A 23,480-nucleotide genomic window follows, 5' to 3' on the forward strand; every position below is an offset into this window, starting at 1 on the left:
CAACCTCCGCCTCCTGGGTTCAGGCAATTCTCCTGCCTCAACCTCCTGAGTAGCTGGGATTACAGGCAAGCGCCACCATGCCCCAGCTGATTTTTTGTATTTTTAGTAGAGACGGGGTTTCACCATGTTGACCAGCATGGTCTCGATCTCTTGACCTCGTGATCCACCCGCCTCGGCCTCCCAAAGTGCTGGGATTGCAGGTGTGAGCCACCGCGCCCAGCGCGAAGTTTTTTAAAACGTGGCTTCCTGATTCCATGCTAGTCTCCTTGTAATACTCCTGGTCTTCCCTATCCAAAAACTAATCAGAGCATATCACCTAGTTCAAGACTTGAGAGCCATTAATGAGGCTGTAATTTCCTTACACCTTATAGTGCCAAATCCTTATGCCATACTTACTCAAATACCAGGAGATCAATGGTTCACGGTATTAGATCTTAAGGACGCTTTCTTTTATATCCCTTTGCATTCTGACTCTCAGTATCTATTTGCTTTTGAAAGGACTAATCTTAGAACTAATATTACCCAGCAGCACACCTGGACAGTACTACCTCAGGGCTTTAGGGATGGCCCTCACTTGTTCAGAAATGCCTTGGCACAAGAATAAAGGGAGCTAGGGCCAGAAATGGGGAGCCATTCTCAAATATGTGGATGACATCCTTGCATGCAATCCCACTAAAGAGGACTCAGAGAACAATGCCATTCAAGTCCTAACCTCCTGGGAAAAAGAGGGTATCAGGTCTCTCCATCCCAACGCTCAGATTTCTAAAACCAAAAGTTAAATAGCTGGGGTACATCCTAAGCCCAGGAAACCAGACTTTCTCCACTGGGTGAAAGGAGGCTGTCTAAAAGGTGTGGCCTCCACAAATAAGTAACTCAGAGCTTTTCTGAAAATGGCAAGATTTTGCAGGATTTGGGCTCATTGCTAAGCCATCATATGAGGCCCCAATAGAGCCAGAGCAAGAACTACTTGGAGAGGTTTGTGCAGTAATAAACCACACTTGTTGTTCTTATATTAACAATTCAGGATTAAACTGCAAGTTTGATTTACCAACAGACTGCCTTGCTACATAATTCAATAACCCCACTGCTCAACATGGATATTCCACCCCTTGGTTAAAGAAACCCATAAAGATAGAAACCCCAAACCCCCTTGCACATGACTCTCTCTCTGTAGTACACCCACACACCCTTTTCTTGAGTGTGTACTTTATCTTCCAAGTCGTCCCTGAATTCCTTCTTGCAGCGGTGTCAAGAGCCCGGACACAGCCGGGGTGGAAGTCCCTCCAGCACCAATCTCACACTGCACCCTATGGGGAGCAGAATATGAAATGTACTTGGTTCTCTGCAGCTTGCCTTTGCTCGGCTCAGGCCAACAACCCACCATTAGGATCCACCCGGCCTGTGGCTCAGAGGCCAAGAGCCCAGGCCGTTATCCGCTGTCCGCACCTGCTAGGACTCATCACCCTGCATGAGAAAACTACTCAGGGGAGCAGAAAGCACAGCTTGCCCTGCCTGCTGGGTAGAAAATCATGGAAGGGGCAGAGCAGAGAGGCCTCTCGGAGTAGCAAGGATTCCAGGTCTCAGCACAGGCTGGTAAGGGGGAGGACAGGGCTGGTCTGGAAGGAAGCTGCAGGGAGCCTGTGACAGCAGGGCTGTGGAAGGACCCGGAGCTTGTTTGTGAGAGGATATATATCTGAGGACATCCCGAAAGCTATAAAGTCAGGTGGTATCATCATTAAAGAATCCGAAGGCCAGAAGTGGACCTTCATCAATCCAAACATTGTCAGGTTTACTCAACGCAACCAAGATCTTTAATCTGAAGAATATGAGTTCTTTTAAATTATCAAGCCCAGAGAGACATTAAAATGAGGCAGCAATCACGTTCTCCTCCCCACTTTGAGGTCTGCACTCATCTCTTCTAATTGCTTGCTACTGCCAGAAGTAGCTATAAATTAGCCTAATAATGTCACAGCAGACTCTGTAACCCATCCCCTGTAGCTTAACAATGTATAGCCAATCACGAATCAGTGTTATTTCTAAAACCTATGAGAATTCCTAACAGATCGCTCTATATAGCCCACTGCTTGTCCTACCCCTTTTTTTTTTTTTTTTTTTGAGACATTTTTTTTTTTTTTTTTTTTTTTTTTTTTTTTTTTTTTTTTTTTTTTTTTTTGAGACAAAGTTTCACTCTTTCACCCAGGCTGGAGTGTAGTGACACGATTTCGGATCACTGCAACCCCTGCCTTCCGGTTTCAAGTGATTCTCATGCCTCAGCCTTCTGAGTAGCTGGGATTACAGGCACCCACCACCACATCTGACTAATTTTTGTATTTTTAGTAGAGACAAGGTTTCACCATGTTGGCCAGGCTGGTCTCAAACTCCTGACCTTGTGATCCACCTGCCTTGGCCTCCCAAAATGCCGAGATTATAGGCGTGAGCCACCACAGCCGGCTGTCCCCCACTTTTTTTTTTTTTTGCCTCTAAAAACCTGCTGGTAACAAAAGCAGGACAGAGCTCACATCCAAGGTTCCTTGGGTCTGTGCCTTCCAGGCAGCCGTCCTCCCTTTGGCTCAGTAAAACTCTTTAAATTATATTTGGTGCTTCAGCTTCTTCCTTTTAGGTCCACAGCACTGACTTCCCTTCCCAATCCTAAGGTCTAACTTATGCTTTTGCTTATAAAAGCAAAAGGGAAGTGTCCCTTTGCAAATTATTCAGGGCTGTGGTTGTAAACAACAAACTCAACTAGCTTTGACCAAATAAAGGCCTTATTTGAAGACTCAGAGACCCAGAGGAAGGGCAGGGTCACAGAGTGAATACCATTTCTCTCCCTCATTCTGCTTCTCCTACATTCTCTAAGACCAGGCTCCTCCCAGTGGTAGGAAACGTGGTCTAGTCACTCTCATACCACACATTTCTCAGCCTCCTCTATTCACATTCTAACTGGGAAATCCCAGGGCAGGACTTGTGCCAAAGGTAAGCAGTAAGATTCCCTTACAGAGGTGCCCTCAGGAAGGGGGGTATAAAGAGGAAGCGGTTTGAGTCCCTTGGAGCAAAACAGTGTGATGCACTTCCATGGTCTTGGGAAGACTCCCGAATTCTGGGGAGGACAGGTTGGCATGCACTGACTGGTCTTCCTCTTAGATTCTAAGTCAGATCTCAGCAAGCTACCTAAGGGGCCAAGCAGGGACCCTCTCCTTCGTGCATCTCCATGAGCCCACCAAACAATGGAGCACATTGCTGGTGGTGTTCCCCATTACAGAAGTAAATATCTAGCTCTGAGCCTACTTCTTCCCAAGTTTAAGGAAGTATTACAGAATGAGAAGATGTGCACGTGGTCCTGAGAACAAGCACCTTTCCCTCATCTCTGCCATTAGGAACATAGCACAGGTCTCCTTCAACACGCAGGAGCCTTAGACACGGAAGCCAAGGAAGCAGCGTTCCCTGGATAAAGCACCATCAACTATACCCTCAAATAACTTGAAACTATCAAAATGCTGGTAGGCAGGAGGCTGAATGCAATAGGTTCCTTTCATTGTCCATTCATTCGCCTCATCCCAAATTCCCAGCACAACCATGTGTGGCCTTTGAGGGTATGGGAGACACTCCAAGCTTAAACAGGTAAAATTGAGACAGGTGAACCTGGACCATCAGAAAGATCAGAATAACCTTTCTAAGGAGTTCTCCCCAGACAACACTTAAGCCGAGGCGATGCCACCTCTGGGGGCTGCACCTGAAGTCATTACAGGGACAGGCACAGAAGCCAGGGCAGGCTTTCTGGGTGCAATTTCATGCAGTGGCCTTGAGACTGGGACCGAGCCCCCTCCCAGGCAGTGCACCCTGCTAAGCTCTGGGACCCATAATCTCTTGATTGCTTACAGCTCTGCAAGGAGGTATCAAAGCCTGGATAAATGGTTTGAAGCCCAAGTGGTGGTCGGGGGGCAGCTGTGGTAGAGAAGGGAGGGCTGATGGGGAGTGGAGACAGCCCAGAGGGAAAAGGTCTGGGGGCAGGGAGGGGAAGTCCAAGAAAGAAGAGAAATCAGAATTAAATGAAAACAGGGTTTGTAGCTGGGCCCCTCTCAGTAAAGTTCTGCCATGCATGCATTAACCTTCCATCAAGGCAAACAAAATCCAGGGACCTCATGCCTGCCTGCTGGGGCACATAAAGCCTAGGGGACATAATATCTTCCAGGTGGGTGTGCCCAGAAGCACACACTGGTACTTGACAAGTCATTTAAAACTGACTGTCAAGGTCAAAACAACACCACCTGCAGGCACAACTGAAATGTCTTCATCCATTCCCCCCCTCTGAGTTCTCTGTTGTTGTTTTAAACTAAAGCACAGTTTGAGCAGCAGACAAGCCTGACAACTGTTCAAACATATGTATGTGCAACCTATTAGCTTGCAAATGGAGATATCTGGAAGCTAAAGACATGTAATGGGGGTGGGGAGGCACGTTAGCCGCTGACTCTGAGGGGTCAAAGGAGGAGGTCTGAGTGGTAAATTGCTGGGCTGAAGGAAGAAGACCTTCAGTGATGGAACCCACTCCTGATGGAGTATTAAAAAAAAAAAGAAAGAAAGAAAGAAAGAAAGAAAAAGAAAATGCTGCTTTTCACTGATGGTGCACAAAACAGAAGGAGTTATGAAAAGAAGGGGCCCCTGCCCTTGAGATCTGTTTATTTTGTAATTAACAAAGGTAAAAGGGCCAGGCGAGGTGGCTCCTGCCTATAATCCCGGCACTTTGGGAGGCTGAGGTGGGCGGATCACGAGGTCAGGAGATCTAGACTATCTTGGCCAACATGGTGAGACATCGTCTCTACTAAAAATACAAAAAAATTAGCTGGGCATGGTGGCGCACGCCTGTAGTCCCAGCTACTCAGGAGGCTGAGGCAGGAGAATTGCTTGAACCCAGGAGGTAGAGATTGCAGTGAGCTGAGATCACGCCACTGTACTACAGCCTGGGTGACAGTGCAAGACTCCATCTCAAAAACAAAAACAAAAACCAAGGGTAAAAGAGGCCCCCTTCTGAAACTTTTGCTTGGGGGCCTAAACTTCAAACACCTATTACTGCCTAGGTGCCCATGGAATCTAAGAAAATCCAAGCCTCATGATCTACTAGCGCTTACATTAAAAAGAAAATATACATGTATTTTAAATTGCTGAACGAAACTGAATCACCCCATCCCTGTTCAAATAAAAAACTTGATTAAAGGCCGGGAGCGGTGGCTCACACCTGTAATCCCAGCACTTTGTGGGACCAAGGCAGGCGGATCACTTGAGGTCAGGAGTTTGAGACCAGCCTGGCCAACACAGTGAAACCTTGTCTCTACTAAAAATACAAAAAATTAGCTGGTTGTGGTGGCAGGCACCTGTAATACCAGCTACTCAGAAGGTTGACGCAGGAGAATTGCTTGAACTTGGGAGGCAAAGGTTGTGGTGAGCCTAGACCACACCACTGTGTGAGACTCCATCTCAAAAAAAAAAAAAAAAAAAAAATAAAAAAAAACTCAAAAAAAAAAAAAAAAGGCTCAAAATAGACAAATGGGATCTATTTAAACAAGAGCTCTGCACAGCAAAAGAAACTATCATTAGAGTGAACAAGCAACCAACAGAATTGGAAAAAAATGTTCGCAATCTACCCATCTGACAAAGGGCTAATAATCAGAATCTACAAAGAACTTAAACAGATTTACAAGAATAAAACAACCCCATCAAAAAGTGTTCAAAGGATATGAACAGGCACTTTTCAAACGAAGACATTTATACAGCCAACAAACATGAGAAAAAGCTCATCATCACTGGTCATTAGAAAAGTGCAAATCTAAACCACATTGAGATACCATCTCACACCAGTTAGAATGGCAATCATTAAAAAGTCAGGAGACAACAGATGCTGGACAGGATGTAGAGAAACAGGAACGCTTTTACACAGTTGGTGGGAGTGTAAATTTGTTCAGCCACTGTGGAAGACAGTGTGGAGATTCCTCAAGGATCTAGAAATAAAAATACCATTTGACCCAGCAAGCCCATTACTGGGTATATACCCAAAGGATTATAAAACATTCTATTATAAAGACACATGTACTCTTTGTACACAAACGTTTGTTGCGGCACTGCTTACAACAGCAAAGACTTGGAACCAATTCAAATGCCCATCAAAGATAGACTGGATAAGGACAATGTGGCATATATACACCATGGAATACTATGCAGCCATAAAAAAGGATGAGTTCGTGTCCTTTGCAGGGGCATGGATGAACCTGGAAACCATCATTCTCAGCAAACTGACACAAAAACAGAAAAGCAAATACTGCATGTTCTCACTCATAAGTGGGTGTTAAACAATGAGAACACATGGACACAGGGAAGGGAACATCACAGACAGGGGCCTATTGGGTTTGGGGGCCAAGGGAGGGATAGCAGAGGGTAAGGGGATTGGGGAGGGATAACATTAGGAGAAATACCTAATACAGATAATGGGGGGATGGATGCAGCAAACCACCAAGGCACGTGTATACCTATGTAACAAACGTGCATCTTCTACACATGAACCCCAGAACTTAAAGAATAATAAAAAAAATTAATTAAAAAAAAAAGGCTCCCTGAGCACAACAGTTGGGGAAATACTGCAAATCCTGTCTCTGTCTTCAAGATGCACAGATATGCCAGAATATTAAATCACGATCATAAGGATATTAAGGGCTTTCTTAAAGCCCTCCAGTAAGGAATCCCTTTTAAGTTTGTTTAATCCATTTATTTCACAAACGAATTAACTCACAGTTCCTTTTCCCACATTATTAACATTCCACAAAACTAGTTTTCCTTGAAACCAACTTTAGCAACTCCCAATTTATATTTAGGCTAAAGGTCTCATACTTCCTTGTGGCCACAGCATCGTCAGCATTCATCACACCTGTCCGTTGATACGTGTTTATCAAGTGAGTTCTTGGCTCTGCCCATCTACCCCTTTCCAACTGCCAGCTTTCAATAGGATGTTCCAAGATTGCACACCTACGAAAAAAGGCAAAAACTGCAGCCGGCTCATTTCCAAAGAAAAGCACCATCCTTAGGTCCTCCAGATGTCCTCTTAGAGGAGACCCACTCAGAAACTAGGACCTGCCAGCCACAGTTTCCAACAACTTGGCAAGGTGGGCTCGCAGGAGCACAGGCCAAGGGTGGGTAGTAACATACTCACAGGAGCACCTCCTCCTCCTTGCCTACCATAAGTCTTGGCTGGGGAGCCCAACTATCATTCACACTTTTCTGGAATGAAGTTCCAAGATTTCCATTTTATGGTGAGAAGCGGGGAGGTGACTATTCTTAGCAAGCTGGCTGGGAAGGTAAGGAGCAGATTTGGTTTGTTCAATGACTGCAGATTTGGCATTCTGTCTTCTGGGAACAATGTCTAGACTTTCTGAGGAGTCGCCTCTATAAATAGCATGGTTAGTTAACCAAGAAATATAACACGTACTACTACGAGCTCCACTCTGAGGTTAAATCAGGGCAGATTTGTGCAATATATCTCAACTCCCACTTGGTATTCAATGTTTTAAGAAAGCAATCCATTTTTGAAGGGTGCATCCCCCTCACATCTGTGGCCTTTCAATATAATCAAGTTAACACTTCCCTTAAAGAAAAGGTGGCTGAGACACTCTTCCAATTATGATTAGGGGTGAAATGTAGAGATGAGGCAATTTCTCACCCACATAATGCAAACAGGGCTCTGTGGAACAGAGGAGGGCTCCCGCTGTATCTTGGCAATATTCCCTCCAGCAGAGCGTGTTCGGACATTGTACCTTGCCTGGGTACTTTCCAGAGTTGGTGTTTTCCCTAAAAGAAGTCTATCCTTAAAAGAAATACTTAACAGCGCCATGCCCACATGTATACATCAGCAGTACAGAAGCTGGTAGTATTTGCTCACTCTGTGTAGTGGTCTAAGGAGAAAGAGCTTGTAAGATTAGAAATATCCCAAGTTAGGCAACTTTGTGCACTGAACTCTGTTGGTCTTTTTCACCCCGGGAGTACATTCTATTCAGTAATGATTCTTCTGTAGAGACATAAGTGGGAAAGCAGGAAAAAGCCTTTCCTTGCAATGAAAAAAATGGCAAGGTGGTGCCGACTGGCTGTCTCAGGCACAAGGACTGGAAGAGATTAGGAACCTGGGATGACATCAATAGAGAGACGATTACAAAGGCAGGTAGAGGAATGATTGCTTCAGGAAGGCCTTTCAGAGGCCTGACAAGTTCTCTTGAGGGATGGCCCCAGCAGTGTTCTCAGAAGGTAGGACTATCAATCTATGTGTGGGGAGAACAGTTCAAAGAAAACCAAACACTTAAGCATAATCTTTCAGAGGGTGAAGAAGCATGGCATAATGATGATAAGACGCTACTTCCCGATCTGACAAGCAACACAGCTGTCTGATGGCAAAAAGAAGATTCTAGCTAACCCAAAAGCTGTGAGTTCACTCTGCCTGTTGCTCCAACAGAAGAGAGAGAACCTGGCCCCTAAGAGCCCATGTGATACAGAAATTTGCCTGGTATCCAGATTCTATGGCTGCCTCAAAGCCAGCCCACAGTGAATGCTGATCTTCAATGTTATCTTCAGTCACAGTGACAGTATGGTTTCGGCGGGAGAGACCCTGAAGCAAGCATGCGCTGCCTTAGAAACAGTTAAGATCAATTTTGCCTAAGTCTGGACCGCCGGACTCCCAGAGCCATCCCAAGATGAGGCCATTTTACTTGTCTCCCTGACTTCCTGCTTCTAAGTGACTCTGGGACATTATATATCCTCTTATACCTGCTCTGTAAAAAAACGGAACATACACATGTATTCTCACTACCTACCTTGCTTAGTACAAACCAGTATTGTCAAGACCAACAAAATCATCCCAGCCAAGGGCTTTCAGAGTCCCAGAAGAACATCACTTTATGAATACCAGTTACTATTTCAGGAATACAAAAATGAAAGAACCAGAACACATTAGAAGGGGAAAGACCCTCCCTATAACATAGGATGCAAATAAAGTCAAATAATTTTCTCAAGAAGGAAAATAGAAGTAAAAGAAAAAATGGGGAAAGTGAACACAAAGAAAGCAACAAAGCGGACGCACACACCATCATAAATCACCTTGCATGTGCCTCACAGCTCACAACTCATTCTGTTTGTTCATCTCTACAGCAACGGCAGGGTTGCCAGTAAACAAAGGATTAAAATTTTACAGAAAAAAAGGATGGTATGAGCTGCTTTCTATCATTCACACCCACCTGTTCAAAAAAGCAGAGAAGAGTTATACTGCAAAACAAGGGAAAGAAATGCCCATTTAACATCTTTTTAAAAACAATCCATGCAGAAAGAAAATTGAGAATGTATTAAAATCTGAGAAAGAAATGACAACAATAACAAGAAACAAAACCCACACACAAAACGAAAATATGCAGCACGTCAGAGAAAGTGGAGAAGTTGGCAGCCATGGTGAACTGAAAGTCATACTAATTTAAGGCTCAAACTGTGATTCCTGAGGCAAAGAATTACTATGTCTGCATCTTGCTTTGAAATCAGGGGGTCACATCCCCTGAAATCCAAAGAAGGATTGTTTAAAAGTATGGTAGTTTTGGTTTGGGGGATCAAAAATTCAAGTAAAGCCAACAAAGAACAAGCAAAGAAAAATTTTCAAAGCCGTGAAACCTTGCTACTTAAGATGACAGAAATTTACGACTGCTTCCTTCCCCAGCAGAAAGGAGCACAATGAGAACGCTGAAAACAACAGGCCCTTTGTACCAGCATGTTATGTTTTGCTTATTCTATTACACACTGGGTGGGAGATAAGAATAAGAATAAACAGGACAACACCCTGTCTAACCTGGAAGGAGGAAAAAGCTGGTTACATTCATTCTTGGGCATGTATGTGCATACCATTTACTTGCAAATTGAGGTACTTTAGAAAATTGTATATGCAATAGTCAGGAACTAGTATAAGCATTCAGAAGTCTTTTATTGCACAATCAAATCTTTTAAGAAAAAGCCTTGTGTAATAGGGAGCTTTATAGTTTTTCCTTACAGTGAAGCAGGTTGAAGATTTTAAATAATTAATAATTTTCTCTATGATCCTTGTCAATCCTATTTTCATTCTTTTTAAAAACAAAACAAAGCAGACAAACAAAAAACCTTTAACATTAGGATGAGTAAATATATAGACACAGCTTCCCTCTCTGTGACCGACAGTGTCAAAAAACCGTGCAAAGAATCAGCAGCAACCAGGGGAAGAGAACGTGGTGACCTGAGACTTCTCCCTTCTCTACAAAGGGATAGTTGCCAGTCTGGGTGCCGGGTGTTCTGAGAGCTTCAGCCATGGAGAATTCTGCTGAACAGCAGCAGCTGCTAAGCTAATTGGGTTCTAATTAGCCAGTCAAGAGATGATATGGACATCTACAGTCCCAAGAAAATTTTTTAAAAAGATTTGATCTCTTCCCATAACCCCCGTCTGCCTAGAACGACGGACCTGACTCAGTCTCGCCATTTCTTAGTGGCTCTTTTGCTCCTGGCACCCAAGCTAAGGATGGGGCTAAGGAAAGCCATTCTAAAGAGCTCACTGACCTGCTACCATCCTGGCCCTCATTCTAGTCCTCCAACTCATGAGAGTGGTTCTCACCTGGAGGCCTGTGGACTGGGGTGCTTTTCCATCAGATGGTCACAAAGCTGATTCCTTTTTATTCCTCAGTCTCAGCCCAAATGTCACTCTTTAAGGAAGCTTTTCCCTCTCACCCTAACAATGCTACCGATTCTCCCACTCTGACACTTTCTTCATAGCATACATCTTAATTACTTGTTTCACGTATACTAATTTTCTCCCCTGACTTGAATGTCCACTCCATGAGAACAGAGACTTCATCAATCTCGTTCACCCTTGTAGGCTCTGCATCGTGAGTTTTATCTGGCACACAGTATATACTTAATATATATATTTATTGCAAGAATAAATAAACAATAAGCAAATGATCAAGACTATCTGGTATAGAACCAGTGGGGAAGAGGTCACAGAATCTGTCACCTGTCAACGGCCACACTGTAGTCATTTCTTCCTCTCAATTCTCCCAGTGGGACGAAGGGTGAAGCTGCACGTGAATAGCTAAGCCACGAAGCAGAGCTACAGAGCACATGGTTTTTAAACTTCTGGGCTCTTAACAGAAAACCACTCTGAAACAAGTTGCAGGAGATTCATGAAATTCAAATACAAAGAAAAAAAAAGAACATATTTAGATGTCAGCAAGGTAGTTCTGCCAGCCTAATTATGCCCATGACATGTAATTGTGAACTGCCGAAAGACAAATGGGAAGCAAAGCATTTATTATACACACATACAGAGGTAAGACTAACGTGTTAATTTTTAAGCAACTGTCATAAGCCTGGTTCTAGAAAATCATTCCACTAACGTTACTGCTGTTATAACAAAGAATTTAAGTGTGATGATGAGCTCCTTTCATGTATTTCTTAAAACTAAGAAATTAGGCTTGCCAGTCAATCCCCAGCAAAGACTCTGAGAACAGAGGAGGACACAATGGAAATGTCAGAATATTAATTAAACCAACAGGAAGAGAGCTGTGTGTATTTCAAAGACGCATTTTAATGGCATGCATGTCTTCATATAGACATCATAGTAGTCAAGCCAAGAAATGTACACTTTATGGTTCCTGATATGGCAGATTCAGTCTTCATGGAAGGCAAAAACACAATGAAACAAAAACTGAAAGCCCACACACACCCACTGAGGAAAGCACCTGAAAGGCAAACTAGTGATTTTTCTCAGAATCAGAACAGAATGAAAGTCTCTCTCCTCTGGAACAGGGATTCAGAAAAGGACTGGGGTAGGGGAGGGGATCAGTTAGCAATGGCTCCTGTTATATTAAAAGGTGACAAAAATCATGAAGAAAAGTGTTGATAAATGTTCTAGTTACTGATATGTTTGAAAAGCATTCAAAATTCTAAAATATTATCTGTGTATTATTTACCTGATCAACTGATTTATCATTATCATACATTCAAGTTTTATAAAGTTTTTCCCCCACTTTACTGAAGTACCAGAATCAAGCTCAAAAACAGAATCAAAGAGACTTTTAAGTTTATTCATAAAAACTATAACATTTAAAATAGTGGAATCATTATTAATATTATCCAAAATTCTCAGAAATTCTTTAAAATGGTTAATTATAATTCACCCATTTTAGTTCATGTGGGAATGTTTAATGTCATTTGCCAAAAAAGAATACTGAAATGGTATAAAGTGGTATTCATTACGATTAAGACCTAATCACTAAAGAAGTCCAGAGGCATGGAATTGATGATCTTGCATATATGCTTATAAAACATGGACTAGAGAAAGAGCCATTTACTTTACCAAGAAGTCCTTTGATCTCTCAGCATATTATAACTAAGAGGACAATGGAGGTCTTTTTGGATGACTCCTCCTAGCCTTGAGGTTTCTCTATTCCTGTTCAGGGTATGAAGTTGACTTACAAAACCATCGTTTTTGTTCCAGCTTTGCTTTATAGAACCTCAAGCAAAGCCTTGACCATAAATAAAGCAGCAGTGCCCCAGTAGCCAGCTGAGTCATAAACCCCACTCAGCGGCATGTGGCCCAAGGTGTTGGGATCCTGACAGAGTCAAGCCAAGCAAGTGGAATCAATTGAAGTCAGAGTTTGGAAAAAACAGAGAGCTCCCCTTCCCTACCCCAACTGGCAGTGGGAGATACCACAATCCCCCTTCTACAGCTCTCATCCAGGGAATGGTAATAAGTCCAGGAAAACCTCTAGACCTGGGCAGACTTTACTTCCACAGTCTAAAAAGGAAGAAAAAAAATGGTATTTTACAACCAATCACAAATTCTGAATGTACGGTTCTCCTACTTTTAAGCATGAAAGCAGTTTTGTTGCTGCTAGGTTATTGTCACCATCATATTTTTCAACATTTGTGCCCAGGACCATTAGGCCTTATGGTACGTAGGCTTACTACTTTAAAATTACTGAGTTAAGCATGTTTAAATGTCACAAAACAGCAAACACACGCCCTACCTGCTTGGGCATGCAAACTTGAAAAGAGAAGGTTTACAGAAGGGCCTGCAGGTCAGCTCATTCTGGTTTTGGCAGACTGATGTCAGGAAGGAGCTATAGAAAACAGAATCCTGTGCAGGAAAAACACTCCGCCTTTGGTTCCCTCAGGCTAGAACTTGGAACTGCTAGCAAACATGCCCTAAAAAGCTGCAATTCTCATAAAATGCTAAAAGCTCCCAAGTAAATATGGCCCCTCAAACCCATGTACAAATAAGAAACATTTAATGAACAACTCTTTCTTAACCAATCCCTCTACATAAATTAAGTCCAGCAGACTCTTCAAAAGGACAAAAGAAGCCCCCCATTATGACAAATTCTATATATAGACATCCAAGACAATTATATGATACACATAACAAAATATATACAATTATCCTAGTTTCTATATTTCCATTACCTTCATAAATATAGGATAAAAATCAGTCTAAATGACTTTCTCAGACCTCCTCAAGGATTAAGGCGAGCCAGCCAGTCTTTTTAAAGTCTATGTATGTAGTAAAGATCAAAAGCAAATGTTCTGGTCAATTCTTTTCTGCTCATGGTTTTACTAAGAATGTGCGCAGTTTTCAGGGAAAACACCACAAATGACAGCTGCTCAAAAGCATGGGAATTAATTGGCAGCGGGAATTTCCTTGACTAATGGGGAAAAACTTGAAGTCACACGTTTTGATGAGCTTATTTTTCCCATCCTTAGTCAAGCATATTCACTGCTAATGATTAAGATTTTCACCAAATAGAAACATAACCAAGTAAAATCTTGAATCCATTTCCTATCTTTTCTCAGTGGAACACAGATACCCATCACTGACTGAACAATGGCAATAATGAATAGATTTTAGCTTAAATAAATGCAAGGAGCCACACCAAGACACAATAGGGAAAGTGCACTTATTATATTAAAACATAGTAGCAAGTGACCTCCTCCAGCCCCCACAGTAAGCCATCTGCTTTGGGCTGTTTTTCTAGCAGTAGGGATGGATTTACACTGATCCATCCACAGTCTATCTGATACAGGGGCTCTCAAGTCATTGCCCTTGTGACCAGTGGTGAGAATGGACAAGACAGCTGGTCAGGATTAGGTGAGTAGCTTGTGGCCTTGGGACCAAGTCATGTTACTGTGCCCAGAGCCTGATGCTATAACCTTGGGCTCATTAGCATTATGCTGTCATCATCCAAGCTAACAGCCACTGATTAGCCGTGATCCCACATTCACCACTCTGGGGCACTACGTCTTCTCAATCCCAGCAATGATGTAAGCCTTTTCTTTTCAACACAGTCTGAATGGAGCCCATGACACTCAATGGCTCATGCATGAGGGAGTCTGCATTAAAATTGTCCCTCAAGGCAGCGATGAAGATGTCCAAGCATGAGCAACCACAGCCCTTCCACTCTAGTCAAAATGACAGCTCTGACAGAGCTCAAGTAAAGCAAGACATAGTCAAAGAACTTCCCAAAACTAGGTACCCCAAGTGCCACAGTGGAACAACATACCTGGCCATCCCCAGACTTGGAAAGTTGGCAGGGACGATGAGAACATCCAGCCGAGAGAACGGGTGTGTTCCCAGAACAGAATGTGCTGCTGAGAGGCAAGGAGGGATCAGCCGCAGAAGGGTCTCTTGGCAGGCACCCTTGAGGCACACAGGGGCAAAGACCCGATAAGGAATGATCTCCTGGGCGGCAGCAGAAGCGTTCTGGAAGCGGCAGGGGTATTCCATGTGACTGCAAACACCAACATGCCTGGGAACAACACAAAATAAATAGATGCACTTAAGGTAAACCATGTTTATTCTTCCTGCTGTGGAGGTGAGGCAATCTTGCAGATGTAGACAACTTTTAGGAGACCGAGGTTCAGACAGGCTCACAAGCAAAGACTGCTCATTTCAATACTTGGCTTTACTGGCTCTGTAAAGCAGTGAAATTTTACAGGTCAAATACTTATTGATGTGTTTGAATCAACAGACTAGCTTCAATCTAAGATAAGTGAAAGCAGTAACATTTTGTTTTGGAATAAACTTTGTTCCAGAGGATTCAACAATTAGCCAGCCACCACGCATGGCTAATTTTGTATTTTTTAGTAGAGACGGGGCTTTAATATGTTGCAGGGGACTTTGTTGTGGGGGACTCAAAACAATAAAACTTCTCACCAAAATACAAACAATTCCTGCCTTCAGTTAGGTGTTTTCAAGTATCACCATACGACCAATCTCCAAATTAGAGACAATTCATAACTCACAAAGGAAGGAGCAGTACACACAAATTAAATATCCAATTCTGGAATTACCTGGAATAAAAGACTTGGACTGAGGTGGAACCAGGAACCTAATGAAAGTTACAGGTTCAAACTCCTCAAAAGAACACAAACCATTTTACTGAATGGTGATCTAGATGTTCTTAACACAGCACATCAAAAGCTGTTACTAAGGAATACAGAGGCCCTTTTGATAAAATATTTTCCAGCCCACTTTCAGTACAAATTTAACTGAGCCAGCCTTTTAAGGAAACAGATCAGACCCCAGCTGCTTCATCTGACCACTGCCAGTTATTCCATCAAAGGCAGAACTGAAAGAAAATTCCTAGAACCTGAGTCACACGCCTCAAGAGAACTTATCTACTCAAAGCTACATCCAACGGTACTACATTTTTTCACCTGATAACATGTCTTTTATTCAAACATAATGAAAAACCCCTCTAATCTTAATTTATTTATTCATATTTATTTATTTATTTGAGATGGAGTCTAGCTCTGTCTCCCAGGCTGGAGTATAGTGGCGTGATCTCGGCTCACTGCAACTTCCATCTCCTGGGTTCAAGTGAGTCTCCTCCCTCAGCCTCCCGAGTAGCTGGGATTATAGGCACACACCACCACGCCTGGCTAATTTTGTATGCTTTAGTAGAGACAGGGTTTTACCATGTTGGCCAGGCTGGTCTCAAACTCCTGACCTCAGGTAATCCACCGCCTTGGACTTACAAAGTGCTGGGATTATAGGCATGAACCACCGCACCCAGCATATTTTTATTATATTATTGGCCAGGCTGGACTGCAATGACAGGCTCATAGCTCACTGTAGCCTCCAACTCCTGGGCTCAAGCAATCCTCCCACCTCAGTCTCCTGAGTAGCTGGGACTATAGGTGTGTTGCCTTGCCACATCCAGCTTTATTTTTTTTTCTAAGAGATGGAGTCTGGAGATGGGGTCTCATTTTGTAACCCAGAGTGGTCTCAAACTTCTTGTGTCAAATGATCCTCCTGCCTTGGCCTCCCAAAGTGCTGGAATCATAGGCATGAACCACTGCACCCAGCCAGTTCTAACTGCAGGTGCTCACTTGACTCACAGTGAATACTGAAAAATCTTAAGATGCTGGTATGTCCCAATATGGGCAGAATGCAACAATAATTCCTCTCCAAATTTATTAAGTACCTTTCACTTACCCAAGGCCAGCGCTCAGGAGACCAGTGTGGCTAGGTACAGATAAGTCTCACTTTCTAGCAGCATGGTACACAGAACACAGCTTCCAGCACCCAAAGGCATTTCACCACAGTGGAGAGTAAGAAAATGGGTGGAGACCCATAAAAACTTGTCAGAGGAAGGTGACATGAAGGACAGAATTCTTGACACTGAATTCTGGCCAAAGTCTCTGGATTGATAACCTTACTTTGTGGAGAGAGCGAGTCAAAGTGCCTGTTGGTGGACATTTAACTAAAAAAGGCTGCAATGCCCACCTAATGACAAGTACTGTGCTGGTGTATGAATGCAGTCAAAGGTCTCCCAAAGTAAAAAAGGCCATTTATTAAATTAACCACCATGATGTCTTTTTCCCATGTATCTACACAAATATATAATGTGCTCAGTAATTTCAGTTCATATAGTCTCTATTGTAAAGCTTTCAAAGTATGTTAAACAACAGAAACTGGAGATGTGCAAGCATCTTCTGGACAAAGCTGGGGCCTAAGTTTAAATTATATCTACCATAGCACGATTTTGCAGAAGGTCATTCTAATGGCCTCTCTAAACACACGACGGGGAAAGATTATTTCTTGCTGCCAGGAACCCTAAAGTTAGAGAATACTGAGGTAGCCAAGGATACACCCAAAAGTGTTTGGCCTGATGACTTTCTGATGATCACATACAACCTAAACCTGATAGAGAATATTCCATCTCCATGGTAAGTTCTCTCATATCCTTTTCCAATCAGGAACAAGGTGAGTTAGAGTCTCTCTGGGCATAAAAGGCACTAGCTCAGATGATGAAAATGATTCTAGTTGTGTGAATTAGTACCATTATAATCAAAGCTTGGGGGAAAATCCAGGACTTTAATGCAGTCAAGCTCTGACCAGGTGAGAAGAGTAGGCTCCCACAGAGGAAATGGAAATGGCATCAGGGAAGCCACTCCTGGGGTTTCACGTAGGGATCAAGAAACCTGGGCTTCGGTGTCTTCTCGGACTGGCTCTTTGTGACCAAGGCAGGCAACCTGGTATCTGGGGCCTCTTTTTCCCCAACTTTAACATGGTCACCAGGCTGGAGTGTAGTGACGCAATCTCAGCTCACTGCTACTTCTGTCTCCCAATTCAAGAGGTTCTGCCTCAGTCTCCTTAGCAGCTGGGATTATAGACACGCATCATTATGCCCAGTTAATTTTTGTATTTTTAGTAGAGACAGTTTCACCATATTAGCCAGGATGGTCTCGATCTCCTGACCTCGCAATCCACCTGCCTTGGCCTCCCAAGGTGCTGGGATCAAAGGCGTGAACCACCCGCCCGGCCGATTCTGTACTTCTACAAAGTAATGGTCTTCCACAGATGCAGCACCAACTCAAAAATGCTGCACTTTCTATCAAAGCAACTTTTCATATACTTTACAACTCTAAGCCCTGTTCACCACCAGATTCTTCTTTCAAATAATCAGTCTCCATGCATTTTCTTCTTTGTAGTGCCCATTTTCCATGCCTTTAATCATTTTTGCTAAGTTCCTCTGGACTTTATCCAAGTTTCTGTGTCGTGTTTAAACAGTATGGCCCCCACAAAGGCCTCAAGAGGTTAAAGCAACATAACACAAAGATTCCCCTGTAGCTGAAGAAGGTTATATGACAGCTGAATAAAATTAATAAACTTTCAACAGCTTACCTGAGTGCCTTATAATCAATGTATTTACTAAAATGCTCACTCAGAGTGGCTGGAGCATGTGTGAAAGTGGGGCAGGAAGAGGGAATGTTCTTACTATAATGTCACCCACATGAACACTGATCATAAGTTCAGTGACCAACGCTTTGGCCAAATTTCTGGAACCCAGATGAACACTTTAGGCAAATGAAAACCTGTGGTATAGCAGGCCCCTGTGAAAGTTGGATTTACATGAATTTGACTGGTGGTCTTAGGAAGGTTTGAAGTAGAATGGGTGCTGGGTAAGACAAAAGGGACCAGATGTGAACATAACCAAAAACACCACTGTGACTGGCACTTCAGAGCACCTCTGTTGGCAAATTTTGCATGAAGTCAGAAATGTAATGGATGAAAACACAAAGCCACTTTCCAGTAACTAAAGACAGCACACCTGAAGCACACGGCCAGGGCAGGACTAAGCGAATGTAAGCTATGCTTTTATCAGCAGTATATTCCTGATGGACGAGTATACTGAAAAAGGAGGGGAGAACTTAATCATAGCTTATTACACCTGGAAGGGAGCATGGGAGGAATCCCGTTCACTGGGCCTCACAGTTCCATAAAAAGACGCGCTTCCCTAGGGTGGCACCCCTCATCTCTCTCCCCAGCGTACCTGACTGGCTTGGTCACTTCAGGCTTTCTCTTTTGAATCTGCTTGCCCACAGAGGGTGCACTTTTGGGCCCGTTCTTGCCATGTGTCAGGCGGACTCTGCATCTGTGTTGCGGATGCCAGCAGCAGTCCAGCTGGGCTGGGAACTGGGTGGGTAAATTTGTCTCATTTGGAAGTGGAGTCTCAGAAAGCCCACTGAGACCATGCACCTGAGCACTCCTTCAGTCCAGCTTCCGTCAATAATAAAACCTTTATTTTTATCTCCTTTGTCTGTTCCTCAACTGGTGAACTTAGGAGGACAAGAGAGGAGTTGTACCTGCTTCTTCCTCTAAAGCCCAACAAGAATTTTAGACACCATCTCTTCCCGGAATCTTCATTTGATTTGACCATTTCTTCCTCCTTTCAGAATAGTGATGCAAGAAAACCAAGAAGCCATTTAAGTTGCTTCTGAGCAGGAAGGAGAGAGCACAGAGTCAGTGGTTGCTGCCCACTCTCCAACCCCACATCTCTTTGCAAGATGGCTAGAAAGGCAAAATGACAAATTTCTGTCTTTGCCTTCCCCTAGCCTTCCAAAGGCACACATTTTCCAACTGCACAGCTCCTCCAACAATCAATCAATGCCTTAGATGAAAAAGAGTACTTCTTCTCTAACAAGAATTTGAGAACCCACGGGCAAAGCCCTCATTCTACAGATAAGGAAAAGTATAGCTTTGTCCAAAGAGCCACACCCAACTAGCAAGAATGTCACTTTCAGGCCCAAAGGCCTTGCTCTCCACTTCTGTTTTCTGTTCCAACATGACACACTCCATTGAATAACGGTAGCTCAAATCATGGCAGCGACTCTCCAGATAGGAAGGTGGATCAAACTCCAGGTGAGGCATTCATGGTACATATAGTTTTTTTAAAGTCTCCAGGAAAGACTCTGACTCACCTCTCTCTGGGGTCAGGCCTGGATATAAATCCAGCTTTTGCTACTTACAGTACTTACTATCTGAGCTTCGATATCCTTATCTATAAAATAGGATTAATAATCTATCCAATCTGTTTTGCAGGCTTATCTTCAGGACTAAATGAGATGATATTTAGATCAAGACTTTCTCTGACTTCGAATACCCAATGGCTACTGTATCAATTCAGAACAGGCTAGGCCATGCTGTTAACAAACAACCCTGGTGTTTCAGTGGCTCAACACAAAACAGTGTACTTCTTGCTAATACGAGGTCCACTTTAGACCTAAGTGACTCTCCAGAGTAACTGTCATCCTCACCCATAAATTCAGGTCATCTGAAATAACAAAACAAAGCCTTACTCTGTGATCCCACTGCAGGGAAGAGAGCACAGGAGGATCTCACATGAAATTAAAGTTCCCACGTGAAGGCAGAATGTCACTTCTGCCCACAATTCCCTTCTTCCCTCAAGAATACAGAAGTAAGGTCGGGCGCGGTGGCTCACACTTATAATCCCAGCACTTTGGGAGGCCGAGGCGGGTGGATCATGAGGTCAAGAAATCGAGACCATCCTGGTCAACATGGTGAAACCCCCTCTCTACTAAAAATACAAAAAATTAGCTGGGCATGGTGGCGCGTGCCTGTAATCCTACCTACTCAGGAGGCTGAGGCAGGAGAATTTCCTGAACCCAGGAGGTGGAGGTTACGGTGAGCCGAGATCGCGCCATTGCACTCCAGCCTGGGTAACAAGAGCGAAACTCCGTCTCAAAAAAAACAAAAAACAAAAACAAACAAACAAAAAGAATACAGAAGTAAAATCTAATATGCAATTTAGGATGTTCATATAGCTCAGGAAAGACAGCCCAAAATAGGCAAGGTACTGAACAAGAAGTGGAAATTACCTCCCTTCTGCCAGAAAAAGCAAAATGCAGGCAATATGTGCCCAACCAAAGAGAGAGCACATGGTTTCATCTCTGAAAGATGAAGACGAATGGCCACAGTTACTGTGGTACTAGTAAAAGCAACATGGTAAAATAAAACCAGCACAAAAGAAATCTGCATTGCGGTATATCTTAGCTGGTTTTCAAGGAGTAACTAACCATCTGTACCATTACTCCGGGCTTTCTCCACCAGAAGATACTGACCTAGCGACTTTCTGTAAATAAGAAAAATGATTCAACTGAGCTGGGTATAAAATCCTAGGAATGAAGCACGATGCATGCACTGTGCATCTTCTGGGTGTCCCCTTTCTCCCTCTTTTGGCTCTCAAAGCTAGAAACCATTGAGCATCTAGACAGGCTGCCAGTAAATATCCAATGGCCTACACTAATTTTTTAAAACATCAAAATGATTTTATCTGGTTCATACTTAAAAAAGAAGAAATCGCTACTGATGTTAACAAAGCCCTGACCAAGCAGGATTCCCTGAATCCAGGGGTTTTACGTCAGATTCCCTGTGTCTTATGCTCCTAAAGAGGCGACCTGCCCCACTGAGGGAGGTGCTCTCCCTACAGTGCACTGCTAACAGCAGAGTAGCATAGAAAGTAATCCATCAGAAGCTAGGTGATTTATTTTTATTCCATTTTTTTTTTTTTTTGAGACAGGGTCTTGCTCTGTCTCCAAGGCTGGGGTGCAGTGGTGCAATCTCGGCTCACTGAAACCTCCGCCTCCTGGGTTCAAGAGATTCTCCTGCTTCAGCCTCTTGAGTAGCTGGGATTATAGGCACCTGCCACCGCGCCCAGCTAAGTTTTTGTATTTTTTAGTAGAGACGGGATTTCGCCATGTTGGCCAGGCTGGTCTCAAACTCCTGACCTCAAGTGATCCACCCACCTTGGCCTCCCAAAGTGCTGTGATTACAGGTGTGAGCCACCATGCCCAGCCCCAAAGTTATGTTTTTGATCAGATAAGCACTGAAAACCAAAGTTAAAAGGTATAAGAGGAGAGGAGACGTTGAGGATTCCTTGAATTTAGCCAAACACATATAAATATTTTAGCAGACTTCACTGGATTTCCTCTCTCTCTTTCTGCATAAATAATATGCTTACATCTCTTCCTCTCAACTCTCTTTCCTTTTTTTCTTTTTTCTTTTTTGTCAAGAGTCTTGCTCTGTCACCCAGAACTAGAGTGCAATGGCACGATCTCTGCTCACTGCAACCTCCGCCTCCCGGGTTCAAGCAATTCTCCTGCGTCAGCCTCCTGAGTAGGTGGGATTACAGGTGCCCACCCCTACACCTGGCTAATTTTTGTATTTTTAGTAGAGATGGGGTTTCACCATGTTGGCCAGGCTGGTTTCGAACTCCTGACCTCCAGTGATCCACCCGCCTCGGCTTCCCTAAGTGCTGGGATTGTAGGCATGAGCCACAGCACTCAGCCTCTCTTTGCTTTCTAATAGGGCTTTTCCTATTTTGGTTTAGCTTCTCAGCAGGAATGACTCACATTCCCAGTGCTTGGAAGAAATGCATCATTTCTTATGAAATGCATCATACCACTCCCTCAAGTGTTGTTGTTTTTTCTCTTTCCCAGCAAGTTCCCAAACACAAACCTGAAGTCGGCCTCAGAAGGTGACAAGGGTCTCTCTGTTGCCAAATCATTTGATGAGCATGTCTCCAGCTTCATTTCTGTCCAGCATCCCACTGCAATTGTGAAGGTGGAGGCTGGCATTGGCATAGTTACATAGTAATACCAGCTTGAGCACCCTATAAACAGGAAGAGAAAAACCGTAATAAGGACAATATAGGCTCTGGACCCTGCTGCGTATTTCTTCTCTTGAGGCATGTGAAGAGCTTTTGTGATAAGCTGGTAAGAGCCAACTCTTGGAGGTCAGTCACATCAGCAGAAGAAGGGGCACTATTCCAGGTCTCAGGAAAGACCAGGTCTCAGGAGGGATGATGGCTTCAAGGCAGCCAGGAAGGTCTGGGTCTCTTCCACGTGAGGATGGTAGTGCAGGGGTTCCCTCACAGCTGTAAACACAGAAGGCCACAGGCTGTATGCTCCTACAGAGACAGAATATGTCTCATTCATCCTTATTGCTGAACACAGTATTTAGCATTAAAAAAAATGCTCAATTGATACCTGTTGAATGCGTGGAGGAGTGAGCAAAGCCATGATTGCTTTGTACGGTAACTAAACTATCTTGTCCAAATTTAACTCGTCAATATAAAATGGATATAGCAGAAAACACATGAGACTAGGGAAGGGAGACACTTGGTTAATTATCTATGGAGGTCCAGGTCTTACTTTTAGTCCCCTTTACCTGTTTAGCTGGTATTCCACTCCTTGCTGAGCAGATGAAAAGCAGGTGTAGAGGTTGAATGGAGCCGAGGACTCCTAGTTTGTAACAGCGCTGGGATGAGAGCTGGGGAGGGTGTATTCTCCACTTGGTCCAAAACTTAGGGGCTTTTTATCAAAGTTATAAATGGCTGATAACTTGTAACACTATACTTCCCTCATTTATAAGATGCAAAAATAATTTTAATGTTTCTGAAATCTGAATGTGTCATACACCTGATTTAACATAGTATTTTTTTCTGAGCATCTGCTATAATCGTGTGTCTTAAGGGGAATTGATTTTTTTTTTTTTTTTTTTTTTTTTTTTTTTTTTTTTTTTTTTTTTTGTCAGAGTTTCGCTCTTGTTACCCAGGCTGGAGTGCAATGGCGCGATCTCGGCT

General features: G+C 43.3%; 1 protein-coding gene across 15 annotated transcripts in view; it reads right to left on the minus strand.

The window, feature by feature from the left end:
- The window catches only part of AOPEP (aminopeptidase O (putative)), a 379,056-nt gene that overhangs the window by 285,131 nt on the left and 70,445 nt on the right, over window positions 1-23,480 (minus strand). For all 15 annotated transcript variants that reach the window (XR_005203205.1, XR_005203206.1, XR_001830582.2 and 12 more), the window contains 2 exons: window positions 22,355-22,508; window positions 14,592-14,837 (listed from right to left, as the gene is read on the minus strand). Coding sequence is in view for 10 of the 15 variants with exons in the window: in XM_017547221.2 (XP_017402710.1) it covers window positions 14,592-14,837; window positions 22,355-22,508 (400 nt within the window). In the remaining 5 variants the exon portion in view is untranslated. The remainder of the gene's footprint in view (window positions 1-14,591; window positions 14,838-22,354; window positions 22,509-23,480) is intronic.

Source organism: Cebus imitator, unplaced genomic scaffold (genome assembly GCF_001604975.1).
Source record: "Cebus imitator isolate Cc_AM_T3 unplaced genomic scaffold, Cebus_imitator-1.0 Scaffold196, whole genome shotgun sequence".
Lineage (NCBI taxonomy): Eukaryota > Metazoa > Chordata > Mammalia > Primates > Cebidae > Cebus > Cebus imitator.